Source organism: Onychostoma macrolepis, chromosome 18 (genome assembly GCF_012432095.1).
Source record: "Onychostoma macrolepis isolate SWU-2019 chromosome 18, ASM1243209v1, whole genome shotgun sequence".
Classification (NCBI taxonomy): domain Eukaryota; kingdom Metazoa; phylum Chordata; class Actinopteri; order Cypriniformes; family Cyprinidae; genus Onychostoma; species Onychostoma macrolepis.
Window position 1 is genome coordinate 31,633,906 of NC_081172.1, and position 23,829 is coordinate 31,657,734.

General features: G+C 34.5%; 1 protein-coding gene across 12 annotated transcripts in view; it reads right to left on the minus strand.

Moving 5' to 3' along the window:
* Positions 1-239: 239 nt before the first annotated feature.
* Positions 240-23,829, minus strand: part of st3gal4 (ST3 beta-galactoside alpha-2,3-sialyltransferase 4) — a 50,015-nt gene continuing 26,425 nt past the window's right edge. For 5 of the 12 annotated variants that reach the window (XM_058750774.1, XM_058750773.1, XM_058750777.1 and 2 more), the window contains exons 2-12: positions 20,765-20,836; positions 14,741-14,813; positions 14,508-14,597; positions 11,732-11,829; positions 11,364-11,427; positions 9,627-9,740; positions 9,348-9,398; positions 7,019-7,208; positions 6,799-6,936; positions 685-837; positions 240-560 (exon numbers count right to left, since the gene is read on the minus strand). In XM_058750774.1, the coding sequence (XP_058606757.1) occupies positions 471-560; positions 685-837; positions 6,799-6,936; positions 7,019-7,208; positions 9,348-9,398; positions 9,627-9,740; positions 11,364-11,427; positions 11,732-11,829; positions 14,508-14,597; positions 14,741-14,813; positions 20,765-20,786 (1,083 nt within the window). In that variant the 5' untranslated portion in view covers positions 20,787-20,836 and the 3' untranslated portion in view covers positions 240-470. Of the gene's footprint in view, positions 561-684; positions 838-6,798; positions 6,937-7,018; positions 7,209-9,347; positions 9,399-9,626; positions 9,741-11,363; positions 11,428-11,731; positions 11,830-14,507; positions 14,598-14,740; positions 14,814-20,764; positions 20,837-21,418; positions 21,439-23,829 lie in introns of those variants that run through there. The other 7 variants (XM_058750775.1, XM_058750779.1, XM_058750780.1 and 4 more) reach the window with 7 other exon arrangements.

Here is a 23,829-nt window from a genome sequence, read left to right on the forward strand (position 1 = left end):
ATTTTGATGAGAAATATTGAGATCTCTTCTCTGAGACTTTTGTATCTTGACAAATCTGAGCACAACTTGAGACATCTCTTCTGAAACTCCAGATGAGAAACGTCTGAGAAGCAGGAGACAATCTCCATTTGTTCAACTGAGATCTCATGAGTATTGCTTATGGTAATTAAATCGTCATCTAAAAGCAAGAAGCATATTTTCATTTTATTAAATACTTACTGTAAGAATTTCACAAAATATCCAGTGGTGATATTTTTATTTTTTTAAAGTTCCCGAAAGGAAACAAAATCGTAAGCAGAAAAGATTCATTAATTATAAATACTCAAGGTCAGATAAAAATGACTGAATCACACAGAAATGCAGAAACCATACATGGATATTTCAGTTCTGTCCAAAGATGAAGAAATTGTCTGTAGTGCCGTATTTACATACGTTTATGTGTTTTTATTTATATATGTGTATGTTGAGTGTCAGGAATGAGGATGAAGATATAAAATAACTCCCTGGTCTTCCAGTCTCTTAAGCACGAGAGCCTCTTGATTGAGATCATGGTAGGAATTCTGCAACAACAACAACGACATTCTGTAAAGCAGCGCCACGTGACATACGGTATACGGAAACATGAGAATCAAAGCACCAACCACAGCTCTGTTTTTCCATTGCAAACAGACGCTTTATACTAACCTTCATGGATTTCATTGTCTCCTTTCCGTAATAGTGGATGGGCTGTTTCTGGTTCCTGGACTCTGGATATCCGAATCCAGCCACGTGCACAACGTCACAGTAGTTCAGTGCCACAAATACTGCCAGAATGCCAGTGGTGGGGTGGACTGGTTTCTGACGGACAAACAGAGAACGAGCTGATCAGGTAAAGTGTGTTTAATAGTGGTTGTCCTCCTGCAGGGGGCGGCTGAAGACAGCTTTAACTCTCCTCTGAAATAATTAAACCCCCATGAAATCTTAGCTTTAAGTTCAAGTCAACTATAGCAGATTTTATTGTTTATTTGCTATACAAATGTGTCTGATCAAATTATCTCCCTTCCTTTAGTCCCACTTTTAAACAATTTTATGAGGTTTTAAACTTTGTAAAAACGTTTAACACACACACATACGCTGCAATCAAAACAATGCAATAAACCATTTCAAATGTATTCCCTGTAAATTATTGCCAGACATCAACTTTTAAGTTGGAAACTTTCCACTTACAGTAGTAAAAGAAAGTAATGCATCTTGGTTTTTCCAGCCCTGACTGCTTAAATTGCGTCAATCTCTCTCTCGTTCCAAGTCATTAGCTTTTTCACATTGCTCCATGATTTCCGCAGCTACTGATCTGTGTGCTCCCACACAAAACACACTCATACATCTCCTCAAAGACATCGCACATCTCAGCCTCCCTTTCCACAACACTGTCACCATTTCATCATGTTCATCATTAGACCAAGAGTTCAGCATCTTTCCTTTCCAAATGTGGCTGTAAACATAGACGTATAAAACAAAATATATATAAAACAATGTTCCTCAACGTCTAATATACAATATATATATATATATTAGTGCTGTCAAATGATTAATCGCGATTAATCGCATCCAAAATAAGTTTTTGTTTACAAAATATATGTATGTGTACTGTGTATATTTATTGTGTGTGTATATATATATATATATATATATATATATATATATATATATATATATATACATACATGAATGTATATATTTAAGAAAAATATGTTATGTTTATATAGAATATAAATATAAACATGTAAATACATGTAAATATTTTCAAAATATATACTGAATATGTTTGTATTTATACTGTATATCCATAATAAATATACACAGTACACACACATATAATGTAAACAAAAACTTTATTTTGGATGTGATTAATCGCGATTAATCGTTTGACAGCACTAATATATTATATATATATATATATATATATATATATATATATATATACATATATAATACACATTTGATATTTAAGTAGAGCTTAAGTGTCTATAATAATAATAATGCCCACATCTTTAGAGGATAGACAGACAGACAGATAAATATTAAATAAATAAATATTATTATTATTATTATTACTATTACTACTTCTACTACTATTAAACTCATAGCTATAAGCTGTATTATTTTAGTATCATTGATGTACTATTACAATTTATATTAATATTTTTAATTTGTTTTAATATATTTATATATATATATATATTTTCCGTTTTCATTTTAAATTTTGTTAAAGTTTTGTTAATTTTGTTGTGTGGTTTTGACATTCAGTTTTTAGTACTTAAAGACCTAAAACAACTCAAATAAAATGAGAAGTCATGCCTTGGCAACTAGTGGAAAGAAAAGTTTTATTTTAGTTCACGTTTATTTTATCTCAAGCAACAAAAATGTTTTTTTTTTTTTTTATGTTTTTAGTTTTAGTTAATTATAATAACCCTGGCTAACTAGTAACTAACTATTTTTAAATAGTAGATAAAAATAACAGTGTTCAAAATGAATCCAATACTCCTGGAAATCATTATTTTTATAAACTCCCTGTTATTTTTATTTTATTTGCTTTATATAACCCTGTGAACCCTGAATAAACAATGCATGTTACTAAGTCACAGACTAGCCTAATGATTTCCTCTAAATATTTTCCATTTTCTTGTTCTACTTCTAATTTTAGACAGTGGCTTTGCTAGCTTCCTACTGACGGCAGACAGGAAGAAGGCTGTGCTGGTTTCTGCTGATCAGTGTCCAACTTAAGAACTAGTTAGGCCTTCAACGTGTTGAAGGTCGACTGAAGATATCACTTGTTATTTCAGTCCATTTCTCTGACTAATAACTCCAGAAGCGGCTGTGTATGTGCACGTGTGTTTCCCACAATGTTCCTCATGTTTATTGACGGAGCACGGCTCGGTTTGCCTGCCTCCCGAGCGCGCCGTCTCTGCGTTTCTGGCCGGCGGCCTGGAGTTAGCAGGGGTCCCTGTCTGCGCGGTACACGAGGTCAACCTTCTTAAGCAGCCAGAGGAATACAAGAAGCGAGACGGTACATCTGATGCACGTGTGTCTGCAATCTATCCAATCACAGCCCAACAAACATGCAGAATAAAGGCCGCCTGACAGAAATATGTGGAGGGGTGTGCCTCCAAAACTACACAGAAGTGAAAGAGGATATACTGTATGTGTGTGTGACGCACTGTGATTAGGTTAAAAATATAGATGAAAAAAATGATAAAGAAAGACAGATTGACACAGAGAGAGAGAGAAGAGTTGGGTGGGGAGGAAGTGTTCTTGTGTTTCCAGGCTGTTACTGGCACGGACCAGAAATAAACAGACACATTTCTGATCGTAATTCTTTGACTCTGTAATTCTGTGGGTTTATCAGGACACATGTGAACTCTGAATCGAAAAACACAACAGACACCACAACACAACATCGCCAGCTGGATTGTGATTTTATTAAAAACAGCATCGTTTATGGTTTAAGTCGATCTGTAAGACCAGTGGTTCCCAAACTGGGGGGCGCGGAGTTATGATAAGGGGGGCGCGGCGAGGCTAGTGTACATACAGTCAGCCGATATTTATAGGGATGCACCGAAATTTAAAAAGAGAAAAACGGTCCAATGAGCCGAAAATATCTGCCGCGCCGCCCGGCAGTATTCAGCGCGCACTGTCTCTCTCTCTCTCTCTCTCTCTCTAATCACTGCCGTCGTGACACTCCGCTGAATATTCCGCTCTATGAATCTGCGCAAAGCAAAGTCCGCTCAAATAACGCGCCGACAGAAAATTTCTATGTATACTTATTCCTTTTTGCAATAGCGCTATTGTGATGTAACATGCTGTAGTACAGCTGTACTGCACAACCGTGGTAAAATGACGCCACCCTCTCGTGACGCTATGCTCTGCTCACGTGCTCTGATAAGCTTTGTAGGACTATAAAAAAAGTTATATCCGATTCTGTTTAATATAACTGAATAAATATATTGATTGATATTTAATATTAATAGGCTATATTTTTGTCCAATTTTATTGTGTTACTTTCAATAAACGTGGTTGGCTTGTGATTTTTAAATTCATTAAAATTGAGTTAAATTAAAAAGTCTTACAAAAATGACTTAATATTATTTAATAAAATAATAAATAATTATTACAAAGCAGTTTCGGTTTTGGCCAATAATGTTCTTTTCGGTGCATCCCTAAATTTTTATGTAAAAATAAATGTTTTCAGGGTGATACAAAACCCCACTGTGAAATTATCTGGGTAATTATGGCTTCTTGCCACATATGTAAATAAATGAGCACAAAATATGAATTTCATCATATTTTATTACCTCAAGATGACTCGCAGAACCCGCTGCAGCGGTCTGTTATCAGTTCTAGCGGTTGTTGTCGTTAAATAACAGACCATTAGATGGTGCAATTGATTAATCATAAATGAGAATTGCCGCTAGCCAAATAAAATTATGAATGAATGACGCATTCTGCTCTAACCATGGACAAGTTTTTGAAAAGACAACAAATGCCAGATAAACGTAAAGTAGATGATGAATCTACTTCAAATATCACGGGCCTCGATCATTTATAAAGCGTGCGTACGCTCAGATTTGATCGTAGAGTGTGCGTGCGCTTAAATCCACGCCAGCGCTCATATTTATAAAGACGGTCTTTGACGTGGAAAAGTGCTTAGCGTCACGTCAGGGTCCGAGCAGACGTACGCACTTTTTATTGTCGGAGTATTGCAGGTTTTTTAAATGTAAGCTGTTCTTGCAGCTCGCTCTTCTAAATTATGATGATTGGTGATATTTTATATGTTAATGACATTAATTAGGAGTCGTTTACAAGGCAGAGAGCTGAAACCATTCAATTGCGCGCAAGTTGAAGATCATTTGCGATTCATAGATTTCACATCTGAAAGAGGCGCGTTTTCTGTGCTTACGTTCATTCTATGATTCTATAAACGTATGCATATTTGAGAAATGATCGTAAGATCAAATTTAGGATGGTTTCTGAGCAACATTTTATAAATGAGGCTCCACAACTACAACAAAGAGAAGAAAATATGACGAGGCATATCTATATAATTAGATTTTTGTGCAGAGGCGAGTTTGAGAAAATCTGTTGAAAACAATGAATACTGTTACATAGTTAATAATAATAATAATAATAAATAAATGTTGAAGCTGCATGCTTTACTTGTAATGCTTCTACTCTAAAAGTTACTAGTTCCTTAGTTTTTCAGTAAGTTGTCACACACTGAATTTGTGTTAATTACCATTAATGAATTACAATGTTTCAAACAAATCCTCCTGGAGGTGTGTTTATGTGTATGTGTGGGGCTTCGTTTTTATTCTGCAAAAGGGGGGCCCGGCAGAAAAAGTTTGGGAACCACTGTGTAAGACTGATAGTCTGACCTTCACTACTGTAAGTGACGCAAACGAAAAGCAAAGACACACGATTCCGTTTAAATGTTTGCGGCCAATATGACTAATTTTATTTTTATTTTTTTTAAAGAGAATTTAACTGACACGCTCGATTGATCAAAAGTGACAGCAAATACATTCATAATCTTACAAAAGATTTAACTTTCAAATAAGTGCTGTTCTTTTGAACTTTCTATTCATCAAAGAGTCCTGAAAAAAAAAAAAGTATCTCAGTTTCCACAACAATATTTAACCTTGATAATAATCAGAAATGTTTCTTGCGAAGCAGATCAGCATATCAGAATGATTTCTGAAGGATCATGCGACACTGGAGTAATGATGCTGAAAATTCAGCTTTGATCACAGGAATAAATAACTACGATCAAACGATTAATCGCATCCAAAATAAAAGTGTTTGTTTACATAATACGAGTGTGTACTGTGTATATTTACATTTTACTCATGCATGTATATATTTAAGAAAAATATGTTATGTTTATATATTAAATATATTTATATATAATATAAAATATAATAATATAAATGTACTGTATGTATATATGTATTTTCAATATACATACTGTATGTGTGTTTATTGATATATACACATAATAAATAAACAGTACACATACATATATTATGTAAACAAAAACTTTTATTTTGGATTAATCGTTTGACAGCATAGTTTTATCATGTATTCACATATAAAACAGCTATGTAAAATTCTAATAATATTTCACAACATTACTGTTTTTTAATGTATTTTTGATCAAATAAATGAGACTTCTTTCAAAAATATTAAAACGTTTATCAGTCCCAAAACATTTGCATGGAATCCGTCTGCTGAAAATGTATTGACTGTCACCTGGAAGATTTGCAATCAGAAACTCATTTGTCTGTACATTTTGCATAATGGAAATATAGTGTTCCTCACATATAGCACAGGAGACTCAGTTCTGATTTTAAGTTTAACATATATTGGATAAAAGAATCAATCTTTAATTCAATGGAATTGTGTTTTAAATATTTATAAATATTAAATAAAATAATATAATTTAAAAAAAATTTATTTTTAAAAAAAAATTCTAAATGTATACTTAAAACCTTAAAATGTAGGTAACTTTAACGTTAAGAATCCATACACGATGCATTAAAACGCAGCCAAGCTCATCAGGTTTTGGAACAGCCTCATTACAAACGTTTCATTATTATCAAATATGTAAATGGCGCTATATATATATATATATATATATATATATATATATATATATATGCCTGAAATGACACCAAAAGTAATCATATTATTTGGAACAGCTGTTTCCATGGCAATAAGAGTGTTTATCATTCCCCGAATCCTGGCCGTGTGTGCAGATCTCACCTGTTGTTTGAGTGGCTGCAGGGGAATTTGAAGCAGCTTGCTGGCTGTCAGGCGAAGGAAATACGGGTCCAGAACACGGATCTGACTAGCCCGGCCGAGCCAGATCTGGGGCGGAAGCTTCCAGAAACCCTTTCGGACCTAAATCGAGCACAGCGCCTCATGATTACTGGGAATCCAGGTGCACGCTGGCACATGAGGGAAAAAGGTGAGACAGACTGACCCTCTTTTCATCATACAGGATCTCTTTGAGCCAGCGGAGGTCCTGCTGCTTGAAAGGAACCAGGACCAGCAGGGTGTCTGGGTCATTTTGGATACCAGGATTATAGGAGGCGGATTCAGGATAAAACAGACGTAACGTGGTCTTGTTACCTACGTCCTCCTCATAGCCTCTCACCGGGGCATCATTCAGCCTGACACAGAAAGAAATGGGAGCAGTGTATAATAAGGTCAAAGGTCAAATCCGATTTGGAGAGTTGGAATCAGCATTGCTTCCTTTCCTGCATCATTCATTTTTTTGAATGAAATCCAGTACTTTTATCTTACTAATTTTTGGTGCCAATTCCACAAATTGTGCCTGTTTCATGCTTTCTCCCAAAACATGATGTTTGGCGACCATTTGTAAGGTGAAGAAGTCTTGTATTGTTGCTTAATCAGAAAAACACAACAACGACATGATTCCTATCTTCCTCTGAGCCACATTACAACTATTTTCACATGCATCACAGTATTTCATTACCAATCCTATAGCCAGAGTTATGGTCAGTGACAGAAGAAATGCAAACATGAGCCAGATGTTTTGTGCTCCATCTGTATGTTTTACTACATCCAAACTGAGACAGAAAAAAGTGAACAAACGCTTATTTATAAACGTATGTTTAAAGTTCTTTGTCATTCAATTTTTTTTTTCTCTCCTGTACAGATTGTACAGATACAGTTTTTTTACATTGATTCAGCTGATACATTTTTACAATGATACAAATTGTTACATTTGTTTACTTTTTTGTCATCAAACGTTTTGAGATTTTCTTTTGTTATTTTGATAAGTGCACTGAAGCTGTTACATATATTTAATTTTTAAAAAAGTGTGTGTGATGGAAAGTTTTATAGATATTGTTTTAACTTGGCATCATAAAATCAGAGCTGTGTAATGTGTGTGTGTACAAATACTGCAATTCTAATGGGACTGTTGAAAATGTGTCAATTAAGGAATAACAGCGGAAACAAATTGGTATTGGTCATAATTTATGAATATTGACCATGCAATGTAGTTCGTCCACAATTTGTGCACTGTTGACGAGGAAGAGAGGTAAAGCTTGGCAGAAAACACCCCTCATTTAGGCGATTTATGAGGTGACAGGCTTGTGCAGCCAAACTGCATTCCCATTATTCCCTGTGGAATCAAGCGAAAGCTAAAATACATAATAAAGACAATTACAGACCTAATTTACACCCTTTGCCTTTGATTTTGCTTCCAGAATTGGCAGAAAGTTAAAAAGAGAAAAACAAAATATGTTTGTGCATAACTCATAACTGAGTAGGGGGACCTGAAGGCCGCAATAAATCTCACCATAAGCCGTGTGTGTGTGTGTAATTTGTTTAGATTGCACTAGCAAACATTCCTGAGGCAGAGCCAAGCCTGTGATGAAACACTATCAAGGCCACTTGAAAACAAATAATGGCAACACAATGTGAGATTTACCGCCAAAACATCCGGCACTGGGAGTGGAGGGTCCTGTCTGATAAAAAAAGATCAAGGATGTTCAAAACTGTGAAGAGCCACCCTTTAAAACTTTAGCCTACCTTTAATGAGTTACTATTACAGAAATATTATACTTAAAAAGAATATACTGAAGTGTGCACTGAATGTAATGTTTAAAGTGTAATATTCCATAACATTACTGTATTTAATATATTTTTGATCAAATAAATGCAGCCTTTGGGAGCAGAAGAGATTTCATATACTTCAAATATGTCCTATTTGTTTAATGGGCAAAATTTGAACTTTTTAGGCTAAGGTGTTGTTTTGTTTTTTTTGTTTTAATGAGCATAACCAGAAGTTTTACAAGTATCCCTGCTCTCCACGGTCTTATGGACGTCATGGACTTGGCGTGAGACACTAAAAGCACATCCTTATCAACTGACCCCCATGTTATATCTTATTTTTCATGGGAGTGAACCCATGTGGGAAAAAAACACCCATTTCTCACAAATGAGATTAGAGAGGAGCTGGTGTTCTGCTCAAATCTCTGCCTAATGGCAACTTCGAAGCATCAGGATTTGTAACTCAACACCAAATGTCAAGCGGCTCGGCTCTCCTCCCCCGCCGCGATTAGCTTCTGAGAACATGGCGAGGATGAGAGACCATGGAAAAACACACAGCCAAATTCTGCCGTTTGTTAGAGGCTTAGAAAAAAATAAAATGGTATTTGTTAATTCCAAGGCTATAAAGCGGCTTGAGAAACAAAGGTCGAGAAACAGTAGCCAAGCAGAGCTCTAATTGCAGGAGGTATTGTTAAGTGAGGCTATTATATGCCACTCAATAGACTTACAATAAAACAAGAATGCAAAATACAAGCCAGACCACTGGAAAAGTTTTCACGCTGCACACAGAAAGAAAAAATAGTCAGTGGACAATGGAAAACAAGAGATGGAGAGGAGAAATGAACTAAAAGGCTCATAAAACTCTAACTAAAACTTTCTGAGGACCTACATTAGAAAAGAGTCTTTTTTTTTTTTTTTTTTTTTAATAATGTTGAGTCTTTGATGCCAAATAAAGACAGTGTAAGAGAAACACTGAAAGGTCAAACGGAGGTGGAGGTTTTATTTACCTGATCACCACGTCGTATTTGTTAATGATCTCCCCCAGTGAACTGTTTTTTATGGAAAAGCCGTTTCCAATGACTGCACACGTCCTGCAATCTAAGCTGCTGACACACAGAGCACTTTCCATGAGTGCGGTACACAACAAAGGCCACAAAAAGTTAATTTTGTAAATGAAAAGAAATGCTTCAGTTCAGAAAATGTTGCTTGTCAACCTAAATATTATAAGCGATTTTATTTTCTATGCAATTACTATTAAATTTCTACAACTTAAAGGGATAATTTGCCCAAAGATAATTTGCTGACAATTTGCTCACCCTCCGGCCACCCAAGATGTAGACGAGTTTGTTTCTTCATCAGGTTTGTAGAAATGTGTCTCTGCATCAGTGTCTCAGCAATGGATGCTCTGCAGTGAATGGGTGCCGTCAGAATGAGAGTCTGATAAAAACATCACAATAATCCACACCACTCCAGTCCATCAGTTAACATCTGGAGAAGACAAAAGCTGCATGTTTTTAAGAAACAAATCCATTGATAAGATGGTTTTAACTTCAAAACATTGCTAAAATATGAGTCCATAATCCATAATATTGTTTCCTCCAGTGAAAAAGTTGTCTTGTATGAATCAGGAGAGAAATCTATACAGATTAAGCACCAACATTTTGGATTATGGACTGATTAAAGCAACTGATTAAAATTAAAACGTCTTAATGTCTTGTTTCAGCTTTTGTCTTCTCCAGATGTTAACTGATGGACTGGAGTGGTGTGGATTATTGTGATGTTTTTATCAGACTCTCATTCTGACGGCACCCATTCACTGCAGAGCATCCATTGCTGAGACACTGATGCAATGCTACATTTCTCCAAATCTGATGAAGAAACAAACTCATCTACAACTTTGATGACCTGAGGGTGAGTGAATTTTTAGCAAATTTGTATTTCTTTAGCAATGAACATTAAACAAACATCAAAATGAATAGAGAAAACTGATCAAATGAAAAAGTACAAATTAAAATTAATTGGTAAAAGGATTGTGATTAACACACTTGCATATTTAGTCACTATTAGCCAGCACTAAGTAGGGGCTGCAGGGATTTACTTCTCCTTTCATTCTGTCGCGTCACACGGATACGTTTTCTACGTTTATTTACGCTTTGATTTGAACGAAAACAGCGTATCCGTGTGGCGCGGCTGACACAGAACAGCGTACTCAGTTTGCGTCCAGCGGATATTGTCCAAAATAGTGACGCGGAGGAGACGAATTGTTGAATAAAGTCATTATTTCTGTTTTCTTTGCACAGAAAAAGTATTCTCGTCGCTTCATAAAATTCAGATTGAACCACTGATGGCAGATGGACTATTTTGACGATGTCTTGCATACTTTTCTGTGCCTTGACAGTGTCATTTACTTGGCAGTCAATGGGACAGTCACAAACCTCCCGGTTTTCATCCAAAATATCTTAAACTGTGTTCCGAAGACGAACGTAGCTTTTACGGGTTTGGAACAACATGGGGGTAAGTGATTAATGTCAAAATTTTCATTTTGGGTTGGATTAACCCTTTAAATAAGATAATTTTGATCAGGAGCAAGAGCATTACTGTAATTAATTTGCAATGCGTGCAGTAATTCACGCCACACCGCAACTGAAGCAAAAGACCGAATCTGAGGAATGGGTTTCTTCAAGCTTACGGGAGCTTGAGTTCAGAGTTTAGATACTTGTGAAAGCAGCTCGGCCCTACTTCACCTCTCAATGTTTGCTGGCATTGTGTAGCTGGAAGTCACTGCCAAGACCTTCAGAAGCAGGGGCTCTGCAGAGACAAAGAAGAAAGTATTAGAACAAAGTGCACCATTATGAATGTATCATGAATGGACTGCATGCAGAACGATGAGCACCATGCAGCAAAAGCATGTGGTGTACAGAACAGACTAACTTCTTTATATATGTTGACTGAAAGGTTTCGGGGGCATGTGAAGTTCCAGCAACGAGATTTATGAGATCATGTACTCAAGCCAGATTTAACATAAGCATTAGCTTAATGACTTTGCTGTAGATTTAACCATTGTATTAAAGGTAAGATTATAAGAGAGCGGAGCAACAGAAGCTGTACATACCGCTGCCTTTAATACCATAGGGCAGAGCTTCAGCCGACAGATGTTCCCGCCAGAAGAAATCCTGCAGCTTCAGAAAGAGCTCAGTCTTTCGGCTCATGCTGTGTCGATGAAACAAAAGACAGACTCAAATACAAACTACTCCTCAAACTACTCAAATTCATTTTAGACATTTACTTTTTTTGTATATAGATTTAATTGACTTAATGACAGACTTTTAATCTTAAATTTAAATCAATTATAAAAATTATTATAAAAAATAATTAATAAATAAATAAATAAATTATATAAAATAATTAACACAGCCTCCAAAACAGATATTTTGGAACAATATATATACACATACACACACACACGTGTGACCAAACGATATTTTTTATCCCTTAACCCAACCCTAACCCTAAACCTACCCCTTACAGAAAACATATTTACTAGTTTGCATTCAGATAAACATCATTTACTTTTTTTTTTTTTGGTCCTCGTGGGGGAAAATGTCAAAAATTTCAGGTTTTACTACCCTTGTGGGGACATTTGGTCTCCACAATGTACCATAAACAAGTACACACACACACACATACAATACATAATTGTTACATTGTGAAGTTTCATTGTGAAAACAATGTAATGACAGCATTCTCCAGTGATGACTACATGTCAGTTTACAAACAACACAGATATACATTACACAGGGCACTAGTTTGGCTGTGTTGTTTTTGTGTAATGCTCAAAAGCTTGAGACTGACATGTTAGGGTTAAGCAAGCTAGTCTGTCATAACAGCACAGCCAGAATCATCACACGTGGATGTGTTGCTTTTACAGTGCTGCCAGGCTTTAACACGCAACCACTGCCCAAGAGCGAGAGGAGTGTCCTTTTTCATTAAGTGCCCTGTTATTCTCTGGCTACACCAGCTGGAAGAGAAATCCTGATGCTTTTAAGAGCTGCTGTTCGGAAAAAAGCTGTCTATTTTCACCCATTTTTGTGGCTGTATTCTGTGACAGAGTAAACAATTTTGAATACATCGTTGAATACATTTCCCCAGACTGTTGACCAACTGTGTTAACAACTCAAACCTTTTGGAAATTGATCTGAGCTCAGTTTTTGAGTGAAAAAAAAGCATTATTTGTGGATTAGTTTGCCAATGTTGACTCAAAAACCGAGGTCCATAAGCTATTAATGAAGCCTGTGATCAATCAGCTCCAAAACCAACAAAACTATCTGCTATTTGAAATAAAACAAGTTGATAAAAATATCTAATCCAATATTTGGTAATAAAATAGCATAACAAGAAATTATAAAGCAAGAAATATAAGCAGTTTTTTTTTTTTGTAGGCTGGTCATTTTTGAAAAATGCACAGATTTTTGCTTCACAAGATGTTGCTGAGTGAAATATTGCTTTAATGTAACGTGGGTCCCGATGCTGAATTAATGTGGACAGATTTGTCTTTTGAGCAAGCTGAAGTTTTGCCATTGAATGCTCCTTTGTTTCAACACTGAACTGAAACACTATGATTTTTGTTTTGATACTAAAAGGTTAGTCTTCCTAAATCTGATCAAATCAGATAGCAGGCGAATCAACAAACAAATACATGCAAAAGGTGAAACTCCAGATGGAGAATGGGGAGACAGACTCTTCATGCTCAGATGGGGAGCGGCCAGCTGTGTAAACCAATAACACGGAGAACACTACAATACAGAACACACAGATGCCAATCCGCAAGAGGTGGCATGTCGATTTGTAATAATTCCATTCAAATGCTATTTAACCCTCCAAAGCTTTGCAAAAAAAGGTCACACTTTGGCCATTCGTGTCACTTTTCACCAGGACAGGACTGTAGGAATGTAACTTACTGTAACGTAACAATAAGAATGTAACTAACAAAATTTTAAATCAGATCAGAAAAGTGGAAACAATAAAATGATGTACTTCTTTTGTTTGTTTGTTTATGTGTAAATTCCTCTAATTCACCATCATTTGTAAATGCAAATATGCAAACCTTTCTACTGTAAAAATGTACACTTGGATGGAAATGTATCATGTATTTGTGGCAGACTGCTGCCTTCAGGTGGAAAAGAACAATGATATGATGTGTGTGTGTGTGTAACCTTTTTAATGATTTGCACTCAGGATTTTTTATAGCCTTGTCCCTTCATTTTTGTGTGTGTTCGTTCAACTTTGCATCTGGTATATAGATTTTATTCAAAACATATTTTAAATAAATACATTTTCCAGTTCATTTATTATGGTCGATCCATAGGAATTTTGACTGGGAACTGTCAAGGTTTGGCTTTTTTTATAACCATTTATATTTACTGAATGAAGTCAGTCTTTTTGTTTGTTTGTTTGTTTAGATTGCATTTCTAAATATAAGTCATCAAGTTTTGAACCATTCAGATTGAGGAAATCATTTAAAAAAAAAAAAAAAAAGGCTGACAAGCTTACACGTGTTAATGCTATTAAACTCAATGTTTTTGCATCAGATACTGCTGTGCTTGCAAAAAAATAAAAACTTGCTCATTTTCATGTCGTTTTGAAAAATGTTGGTAACCAAAAAGGTTTGGTTACTACCCACTTCCACTGTGTGATTAAAGGAAAAAAAAAAAAAAAAAAAGCATTTCATCTTATTCTATGTTCAACAGAAACAAAAAAAGAAAGTCATACATGTTTGGAACGACATGAGAGTGAGTAAATGATGACAGAATCTTAATTTCCAATTTTCAAGCTCGGTAAACTACAGTTTCCCCAAAACAGGTTCTCAGTGTGAATATGAGGTCACATACTTTAATTTAAGACTCTCCCACTTCCTCTGCAAGCGATAGTTGTGACATAGAGAAACAGTGGGCTGAGGGGCCTTTCCGCTGCCTCCATAGCTTAAAGAAAAGAACAAATCAGTAGTTACCATAAGTACACCTTGAAAGCTTTTGCATGTCTCAGCCTGAGAAGTACAAAAACAGTAATAACCAATGAAAACATAATGTATTTGATACCATGTAGAGCAGGTGACGGCACTAACCTCTCAAAGTAGAACTGGGAGCAATAGTAACAGATGAAGAAGAACACAACCGGGAGGAGTCTTAAAAACCATGCTGAAAGAGAACAAGAAATAGAAAGACAGCTTTTATTGATTAAAATACATATATGTGACCCTGGACCTCAAAACCAGTCATAAGGGTCAATTTTATGAAATTTGAAAGATTTGAATAAATAAGCTTTCCATTGATGTATGGTTTGTTAGGATCGACAATATTTGGCTGAGATACAACTATTTGAAAATCTGGAATCTGAGGGTGCAAAAAAATTAAAATATTGAAAAAAAAAATCGCTTTTAAAGTTGTCCAAATGAAGTTCTTAGCAATGGCATATTGCTAATCAAAAATTAAGTTTTGATATATTTACTAACTATCTTCATGGAACATGATCTTTACTTAATATCCTAATGATTTTTGGCATAAAAGAAAAATGGATAATTTTGACCCATACGATGTATTGTTGGCTATTGCTACAAATACACCTGCGCTACTTGTGACTGCTTTTGTCTCACATATTGTGAGATTGATCAAACTGGAACTGGGCTGCCAACCAGCTATAAAGGAAATCCTGGGTTATCTTCACTTTCACATTGCTCATAACTTCACTTTCACATTGCTCATAACTTCACTTTCACATTGCTCATAATTTACCCGGGGTTAACAATTAATCCTGGGTATTTGTAATCTGACGTTTCAAATCATCTCAGGTTAATGTTCTTATTTGCATATTTGCAGTGCCATTGATTAATAGTAATAGAATAATAGTAAAAGAAAGTTGACAATTCACTTAAATTATTTTTTTTAAATTATTATTTACTTAATAATTTTAAGGCAATGGGTTTCCTCAATTTTTTTAAGTTATGTCAACTTGTAGAAAATGCAGATGTAATATGTGAGCAGTGCTGTGTTGTAACTGATTACATGTAATCCTAATTATGTAGAATCAGATTCCAAAAATTAAGTACTTGTAATTAGATTATATTACACTTTACTCATAATCAGATTAGATATTTTCTATTGCTCACATGATTACATATTAGTTTCTCCCGTCCATTGCTACGGTTAACTCTATGTCAATCACTGCAATTTTGAAAATGAACTCCACATTACTTCATGTAATCTCGATTACATGTTCTGTTATAATATAGTCAATAAAGCTCTTGACATAGTGTCTGCACACTAGGGATGGGAAGATTCGCTCGGTGAATCGGCATAAAAAGATATATGTAGAATCTTAAACCTACATATATGTGTATTTTTTATGATAGCAGTAACTGTAAAGGGACTATTGTAGTAAATCAAATGTAAACTATTGTAAAACAAATGTATTTCTTATAGCATTTAAAATCTAGTCATTTTCTTTATTATTTATTTTCATTTTTAATTCAGTGATTTTAACTTTTAAATTTAGTTATTTTAATGCTTTAAAGAGCAATTTTAGATTGTAATGTTCTAATGTTCTGCTAACTATAAAAGGTACAGCTGTCGTAAAACCAGAGAGAAAGGCTGCATGGCTAGACACTGTAAAAAAAAAAAAAAGTATGGCATGTGAGAGAGTCAGTGGTAATATCATTGTGTTCCTATTGGTCAGTGTTAGAGGAACTGAGTTTAGCCCGACAGTTAGCCTGCACAGTGACTCTAAGCTTGATCTAGGCCTATGTTAAAATTGCTTTATGAAACCAAATCATTTGACAATGAGTCTGACTAAATGAAATAAGCCTGGTTTATTTGGTTAACTTGTTTTAAGAAACAGGCCTCGAGGCATTAAAAGTGATCATATTTTCTCCATTGCATCAAATTGCATTGTGTTGAATCGAATCGAATCGAAATCAGATCACACTGCATCGTAACAGGGGTGAATCGTATCGCATCGGTACCTGATTCATATGCATCTTTAATGTATCTTATTGTTGGCTATGCATCGAGACGCGTTATCGTATCGGCCTGAGTCATGAGATGCACATCCCTACTGCACACAGTTTGTTGTATTGAGAGGATTCATGACTCAAGAAAAAAAATCTGGAGTTTTGAGCGGTGAATGAATTGGACTTGACCTTGAACTTGAACACGAAGGAAGATCAGAAAGTTCAAGAAATCAACAGGTATGTCTGTGATTGGCTACATTGCTCAATGCCCCGAAAACACAACTCTAAATAGAAACTTCTGCGGTTCTCCGCAGAGCACTAACACAAACACACACTGGAGCGTTTGCTGGATCTCTTTCACAAATATCCAATCCCTGCTGAAAAAAACAATAGAACCCTGCCCAAAACACAATAGAAATTGTATTGGTTTTAATGGAAACTATAATGGTGTCTACTGGTATGTGATGGATTCTATTGGTGGGATGTTAAAGCCTATTGGAAAAATGCCCAAAACACACTACAAAAAGGAATTTTGTAATGGTTTTACTGGAAAAAGCTAATGGTTTATAATGGTATTTTAATGGAAACCATTAGAATTTCTGTGATGGTTTCTATTGGGCTTCTATTGTTTTTTAAAGTTTCATCTGAAGGTGCCCTTGCTGTCGTTTGAGGAAGTTTTTTTTTTTTTTTTTTCATTGCATGAGAAAATGGACATGTGGAATAAGAGTGTGAATCTCACATGTGCATTCATTTAATGGTGCTTGAGAAAATAGCTGTGGAGCGTGAAAGCAATTTGTGCTATGAAATGTATGTTTATATATGTATGTATGTATATATATATATATATATATATATATATTGATAAGAGCCATTTTTAACTCCTTATAACGAAATAATGACGACAAAATAATATAAATATAATGCTAGATAAATTTCCCATGAATCAATTCGGGGAAAATACATTAAAGAGAACTACCAAATTAAAATATGCAAGCAGACACCGTCAAAACGGCAATCAAGAAATTAACAGATACCCTCGAAAAACACATGCATCATTTTCAATGTCAACAGTCAGAATTTAAATGCGAAGAAGTGCCCAATATAAGTGATCAGAATAAGCAACGTAATTACAGGTATTTCACACTCCTTCATGCACACACCGTGACAGTCAAAAATGTGTAATTCTGCATGATAATCCGACAATAAAAAATGCTCTTCCTTTCATGTCGCTCTATAATTTCACACAGAACTAAGTCTTTTGTGAAGTTCATATTGAACATAATATAGAACTTTGCACAGTCAAAACTAACAAGTCCAGCATATTTAAAGGATATACCAATCTGGACCGTTTAAAAGATAAAAGACAGGATCGTATATATACCTGTAAATAGATTTTGATTAAATAATTTAACTGTGCTCTGATTTCGGAGTTGCAGTGATATAGCCTTCATGTCATCTCTCCCTCAACAGGTGTAACTCACGTTTTGAGAGTTAAAACACTTCCAGTCTTTAACATCGAACTTATAAATAGGCATTATGGCCACTTAAATACATTCAAAATCAGATCCGTTATCACGCTAAAAGCCCGTCGCTCATGAATCATCACGTCTGTCTGCTGATCAACTAGTGGTTGGCTAAAAGTGCGGCCACGACATCAACATCAGCACTAGATATTGTGCGTGTGTGTTTAGTAACGTTGTGATGACTGACTGGATGCATGCAGTAGGCTATACATGCACACTTGGGCTTGTTCGTTAACCAATTAGCCTATACAATTGATATGTTTTGAAAACCGCCAAACTGACCAAAAACCAGCCCAAATTTTGTCCACCCGGCCCAAACCAATATTTACCCGCACAATGAAATTCAAAACCGCCCAATCTGGCAACACTGGGCTCAAGCCTCCGTTACTAGGTTTAAAATGATGTTTTGGAATTAGCAATGGAGGCGCTGGATGAGATGCAGAAGAAATAATCCTACTCACAATAGCGATTTAAGTACGAATGCCTTGAAATATATCATCTGATCGATGTCTTGAGGTGTGGCAACCGTAGTATAAGCGGAATAATTGACTTCGGTATATATATATTTAAATATATATATATATATATATATTTTACAACTTAATATACATAATATACATGATATGCATATACATAGAAAGCATATAAAATACAAATAAAGCATACTTTAATATTTCAATAACCTTTGTGAAAATAAAATGTCAAAATATGGGTTAAATAATGTCCCATCATCATTCAGTGTAACAGATATATTTATGCAAAAACGAAACAAAATACTTATTCTGACCTGTACTAATTAATGCATCCAAAGGAAAATGTAATAATATAATACATTTTACATACATCATAATTTTTTATATATTTTAAATTATTGAAAAGGTTTTGCTGACGACAAATAAGTAAAATGTTGTGTGAAGGATAGCGGCAAAGACTAGTAAAGATTTAAAATGACAATGAATTATTTTCGTTTTTTTTGTTTTTTGGCGGCTGTGCTGTGAACCTTAAATAGAGTCTTTTAATGTCATCTTCTTGTTCTAAATATGCATGACAAGATTTTTTGGTGTATGAACTATTGTTACACTGAATGACATTTTAGTGAGTGCATGTCTCCTGTAACTCAGGGTAAAGGTTTTTTGCAGACATTATTTTTGTTATCAAAAAAATAATAATAATAATATTAATAATAAAACAAAATAAACAGGACACATTCTAATGTACAGGGAGAAAACATAATGAAGCTGTATTAAATTGTTCTTGTTCTGATGCTTGAAAACTTTTTCGTCTTTGACCCATATTAAAAGGGACAAATGTGCAGTTCATGATTCAGTGTTTTTCATCGTCTCGGTTCACAGTAAATGCTGTTCCACATTCACTCTATCTCCTGCAGTGAGTTTGGGCTGTTTATAGAATACAATGAAAATGCAAGATGATGCGCTGGCATGTAGTAATGAAAATTGTTCATAAATCTGTTGTCAACAAATGTGGAGCTTAAAGTCTTCCAGCGCTGTGCCCACCAAAATAAAAGGTCTATGGTTTAATAATTGAAAGCAAAGAAATAAACATAAATATCAACTAAATAAAAGTGTTGTAAAATATATTTTTTATTAAATCCAAAATTTTTATTTTACAGTACAGTACTACTAAAGTAATGCATTTCTTTAATGATTTGATTTTTACTATTTAATATAACAATATTATTATTATTTGTTTTGTATAGCAAAGACATTAAGACTTAAGATTTTACTACTGTAAAATAAAATTGTTGTTGTACAGTCATATAGAATAGGTTCCAACAGGCATTAATAACGCTATGTCCCTAAATTTAGTTGTTTTCTCATATATATTATATTGCGGCACATAAATATTAGTCTCTAAAACTGAACGTCACCTGTGCTTCTAAATTTTTGACTAATGTGCATTATTATTGATTTATTTTTTATAAAGTAATATAATAATATTACATTACATAATTGAACCATTAATGTAATAATAATAAGTATGTGTGTTACAGAGAGAAGCGTGGCGGTGTGCAGGTCATGATTCAGTATTGCCGCCATTTTGATTATGAGATAAATATAAGTATTATTAAATAATAGTATTGTAATTTTGTAATTTACTGTTCTAAAATAAAATTATTTTTATTTTACAGTACAATAGTATTACTACTAAACTAGTACATTTCTTTAATAATCCAATTTTGATACTAATAATTATTATTATTATTATTATTATTAGTGTATAATCATATACAACAGGTTCCATAAAAACAACAACAGACATGACTTGCACTATGTTCCTAAATTTTGTCATAAATGACCATAATTGATTTTCTCATGCCTGTTTTTACACAGTATGTTGTGGCACATACTCGACTTCAACTGTGCTCCTAAATGCTGTTTTACTGTAGTACATTTTTTTATTTATTTGTCTATATCTCTTTTTGACAATATAATTTAAACATATCACATATTTGCTGCATAGTCTATCAATTAATATGCGATTACACAAAAAAAAAAAAAAAAAAAAGGCTGTTTAAAGTGTTCTAGATGAAGTGAAGCATCTCAACGGTCCTGGCCAAATACCCCTGTACTATTTACAGTATGTGTGTTTGTGTACTCACTTTTGGCTGCTTTTAAGGTCATCTTCACTCATGCCTTTGCCCTCTGATTTCTGAACCGCCCATATTGCTCTCCTGAGGAAACACAACATCACATCACGTTCACCATCTCTCTCCTCACACCCCATGTTTGTACAAGACACCACAAGAAAAAGGTGAAAAACCAAAGAAGACACACAGGAAGATAAAGTGAAAACAGTCCTCGCAAGCGTTTTTTCTTGTCCGTTGTGTATATTTCACTTCCTCACTTTTTATATGATACTTTCACCCTAAAGAGTGTGTTTTTGTGTCAGTGTCGGAGAGGGAGTGAAGAGAGCTTAAAGAAAGGATGAATGTAACACAGTTAATCTGGCCTGATTCTGGATTAAATCGATGTCTCTCACAGACCGAGCGATACAGTACATGCACACGTGCTCATGCATGATCACACGCCCTAGACTGGTTTCCTGTTATTTCTTAGACTAAAAGTTTAACAGGCAAAAAAAAAAAAAGGTTACTGAATTAGCACACAACAATGTGCAATGCTCTCCAATAACCTAAACAATGCAACTGATCGACTTGTTTTCTGTGAGAAATCATGCATCAAATCAAATTCACAAAGATGTATTAAAGGTTAAATGCATAATGACTCAATCAGTGTACTGCTGATGTTCTCACTTTTGCAGTGACTTCAGCATTTCAGTGGAAAACTGACTCATTGAAGTTTGTAAACTCCCCTGAAAGCATAAAGAAAAGAAAGAACCATTATCACAGTCCATAAAACCGAACACGTCATCTCAAATAAATAATTTATACTATCTACGTAGTTAAAGATCATTATAATTTAAGAACTGCCTAGCCTCTAATTTATCATTTGGTTGTTGTTCTGAATGTTATGTTTTGTAAGACACATATATTATATTATATTATATTACATTACGTTACATTATATTACATTATAGTATAGTATATTATATATATTATAATATATTTTATTATATTATACTACGGGGCCGTTGAATGCTTGAATCTGATTGACAGACGAATGTTCTAAGGTGTGCAATTATTATCAGAGAAATGCATGTCAAACGTTTTGAAAATTTTAATTTTGGCCACGATTGTTAGTTCCCAGCATGCTTTGCACATAGCTGGATATGTAACAGCTGTGCAGTTACGAGTTTTTTTTTAATTGTCTACAGTCTTTTAATTGCACAAGATAACTCAAAGTCAAATACAAACAGGCCTCACTCAAAATCACAGACATTTGCAAATCAACTTAAAACAAATGAGCGCATTGCACTAATAATATTAATGCCATTGTGTCGTAGATTAAATAATTTAGGAAATTTCACATGATTTATTCAGGTACATTCCATTAAAGAAATCAAGCCTTAAAAACTACCCAAAAAATATTATATGTAATATTGTTACCATATTTCTTAGTTTATTATTATTTTGCTTAACTAGATATAACAAACAATTAAATGCATTAATAAAATACTTGAATTACATTAAACAAACAAACATGCTTTAAAAATAGCTATAACCTTCACAGATAAAAAATATTTTGTGGTGAAGTAAATAGCCTACTACAGAAAAACAAATATAATTTCTACATTAAATAATTTAGTTCAGGCAAGAATTTAAAAGAAAGGGTAAATTCTATATTAGTACTCAATTTAAGCTTGTAGAAATTAAAGTTTGAACTTATAAGTAGATTTTGCTTGGAATTGATTGTTTGACTAAATAATCAAAGTTACTGGTGCAAGAATAATTAATAAGATTACATTCCTCACTGTTTTCGAGTTGTATTTACACTGTTTTATGGTTGCTTTTGTTGCCAGGTTTAGTAACTTGCTGTCTTGTGACATACTCAAACACTGTCCGCTGATTGTTACCATCATTGTTTATTGTGTACCAAGCACTGAGCTCGCTTTATTCATTTGGGTAATAACTATATTGAGTAGACATGTTTGTAAGTGTACCATATGCTTTGATAGCATGTTTGTGTTTCAATGCTATATTGTTTGAGTAAGTGACTGATGAGTATTGCAGAGTAAACTTAAAATAGTTAATTACTCATCAAACTCATCTAACTGGCCACGTTAAATTTACTTATTTCCTTTGCTAATTTTAGTAGATTTTACTTAATTCCATACTTAAATTTTACTTTAAAAATGCAAAAACGTGCAAAAGAAAAATGTATTAAACTTTACTTGTTTTTTTGCCAGTGTTCTCAGATTCACGTCTGCTGCCTTAGTTCAAGTTTATCTCGTGTGATGCAGGACAACAATGCATGGAATGGACATCAACTATTTCACAGGCCTGAAGATACACAAGCTCTGCAGCTCAACAAACATTTTATAATTCCGATGAAATGATACTAATACTATTTACAAGCGTGCGGTCAGGATCCATCAGCAAACACCCGTAAACCACCTGTCTTCAATGCCATTAGCAGAGAGGAAAAGCACTCATCGAAGTCAACTCTTACATGATCAATAAAACTCAAAGCGTAACTTAACAAACCACACAGAAACCTGATCTTATATTTGCATTTTACAATCAAACACAGCATTCAATAAAAATATGAGCGGCAAATGACAAATGAAATCGGGTTCACCACATGACTAGCACTGGAGTTTGCCCTCAATGCATTTTGACATGCAGATGTGGTCAAAACAATCTGCTGAAGTCAAAGCGATCATACGAATGGGTAAGAAAGGTGATTTAAGTGACATTGATTGATGTTGGTGTCAGACAGGCTGGTCTGAGTTTTTCAGAAACTGCTGATCTGCAGGGATTTTTAATGCACAACCATCTCAGAGAATGGTCCAAAAAAGAGAAAACATCCACTTAATGGCAGTTCTGTGGGCAAAAATGCCTTATTGATGCCAGAGGTCAGAGAAGAATGGTCAGACTGGTTTGATCTGATAGAAAGGCACTCATTACAACCGAGGTCTGCAGAAACACATTGAAACGGATGCCAGTCCTGTCAGGAAACTCGAGCTATAATTCACACGGCTCACCAAAACTGGACAATAGGCTACGAAGACTCATTGGAAATACATGCCTATAACTACATTTCT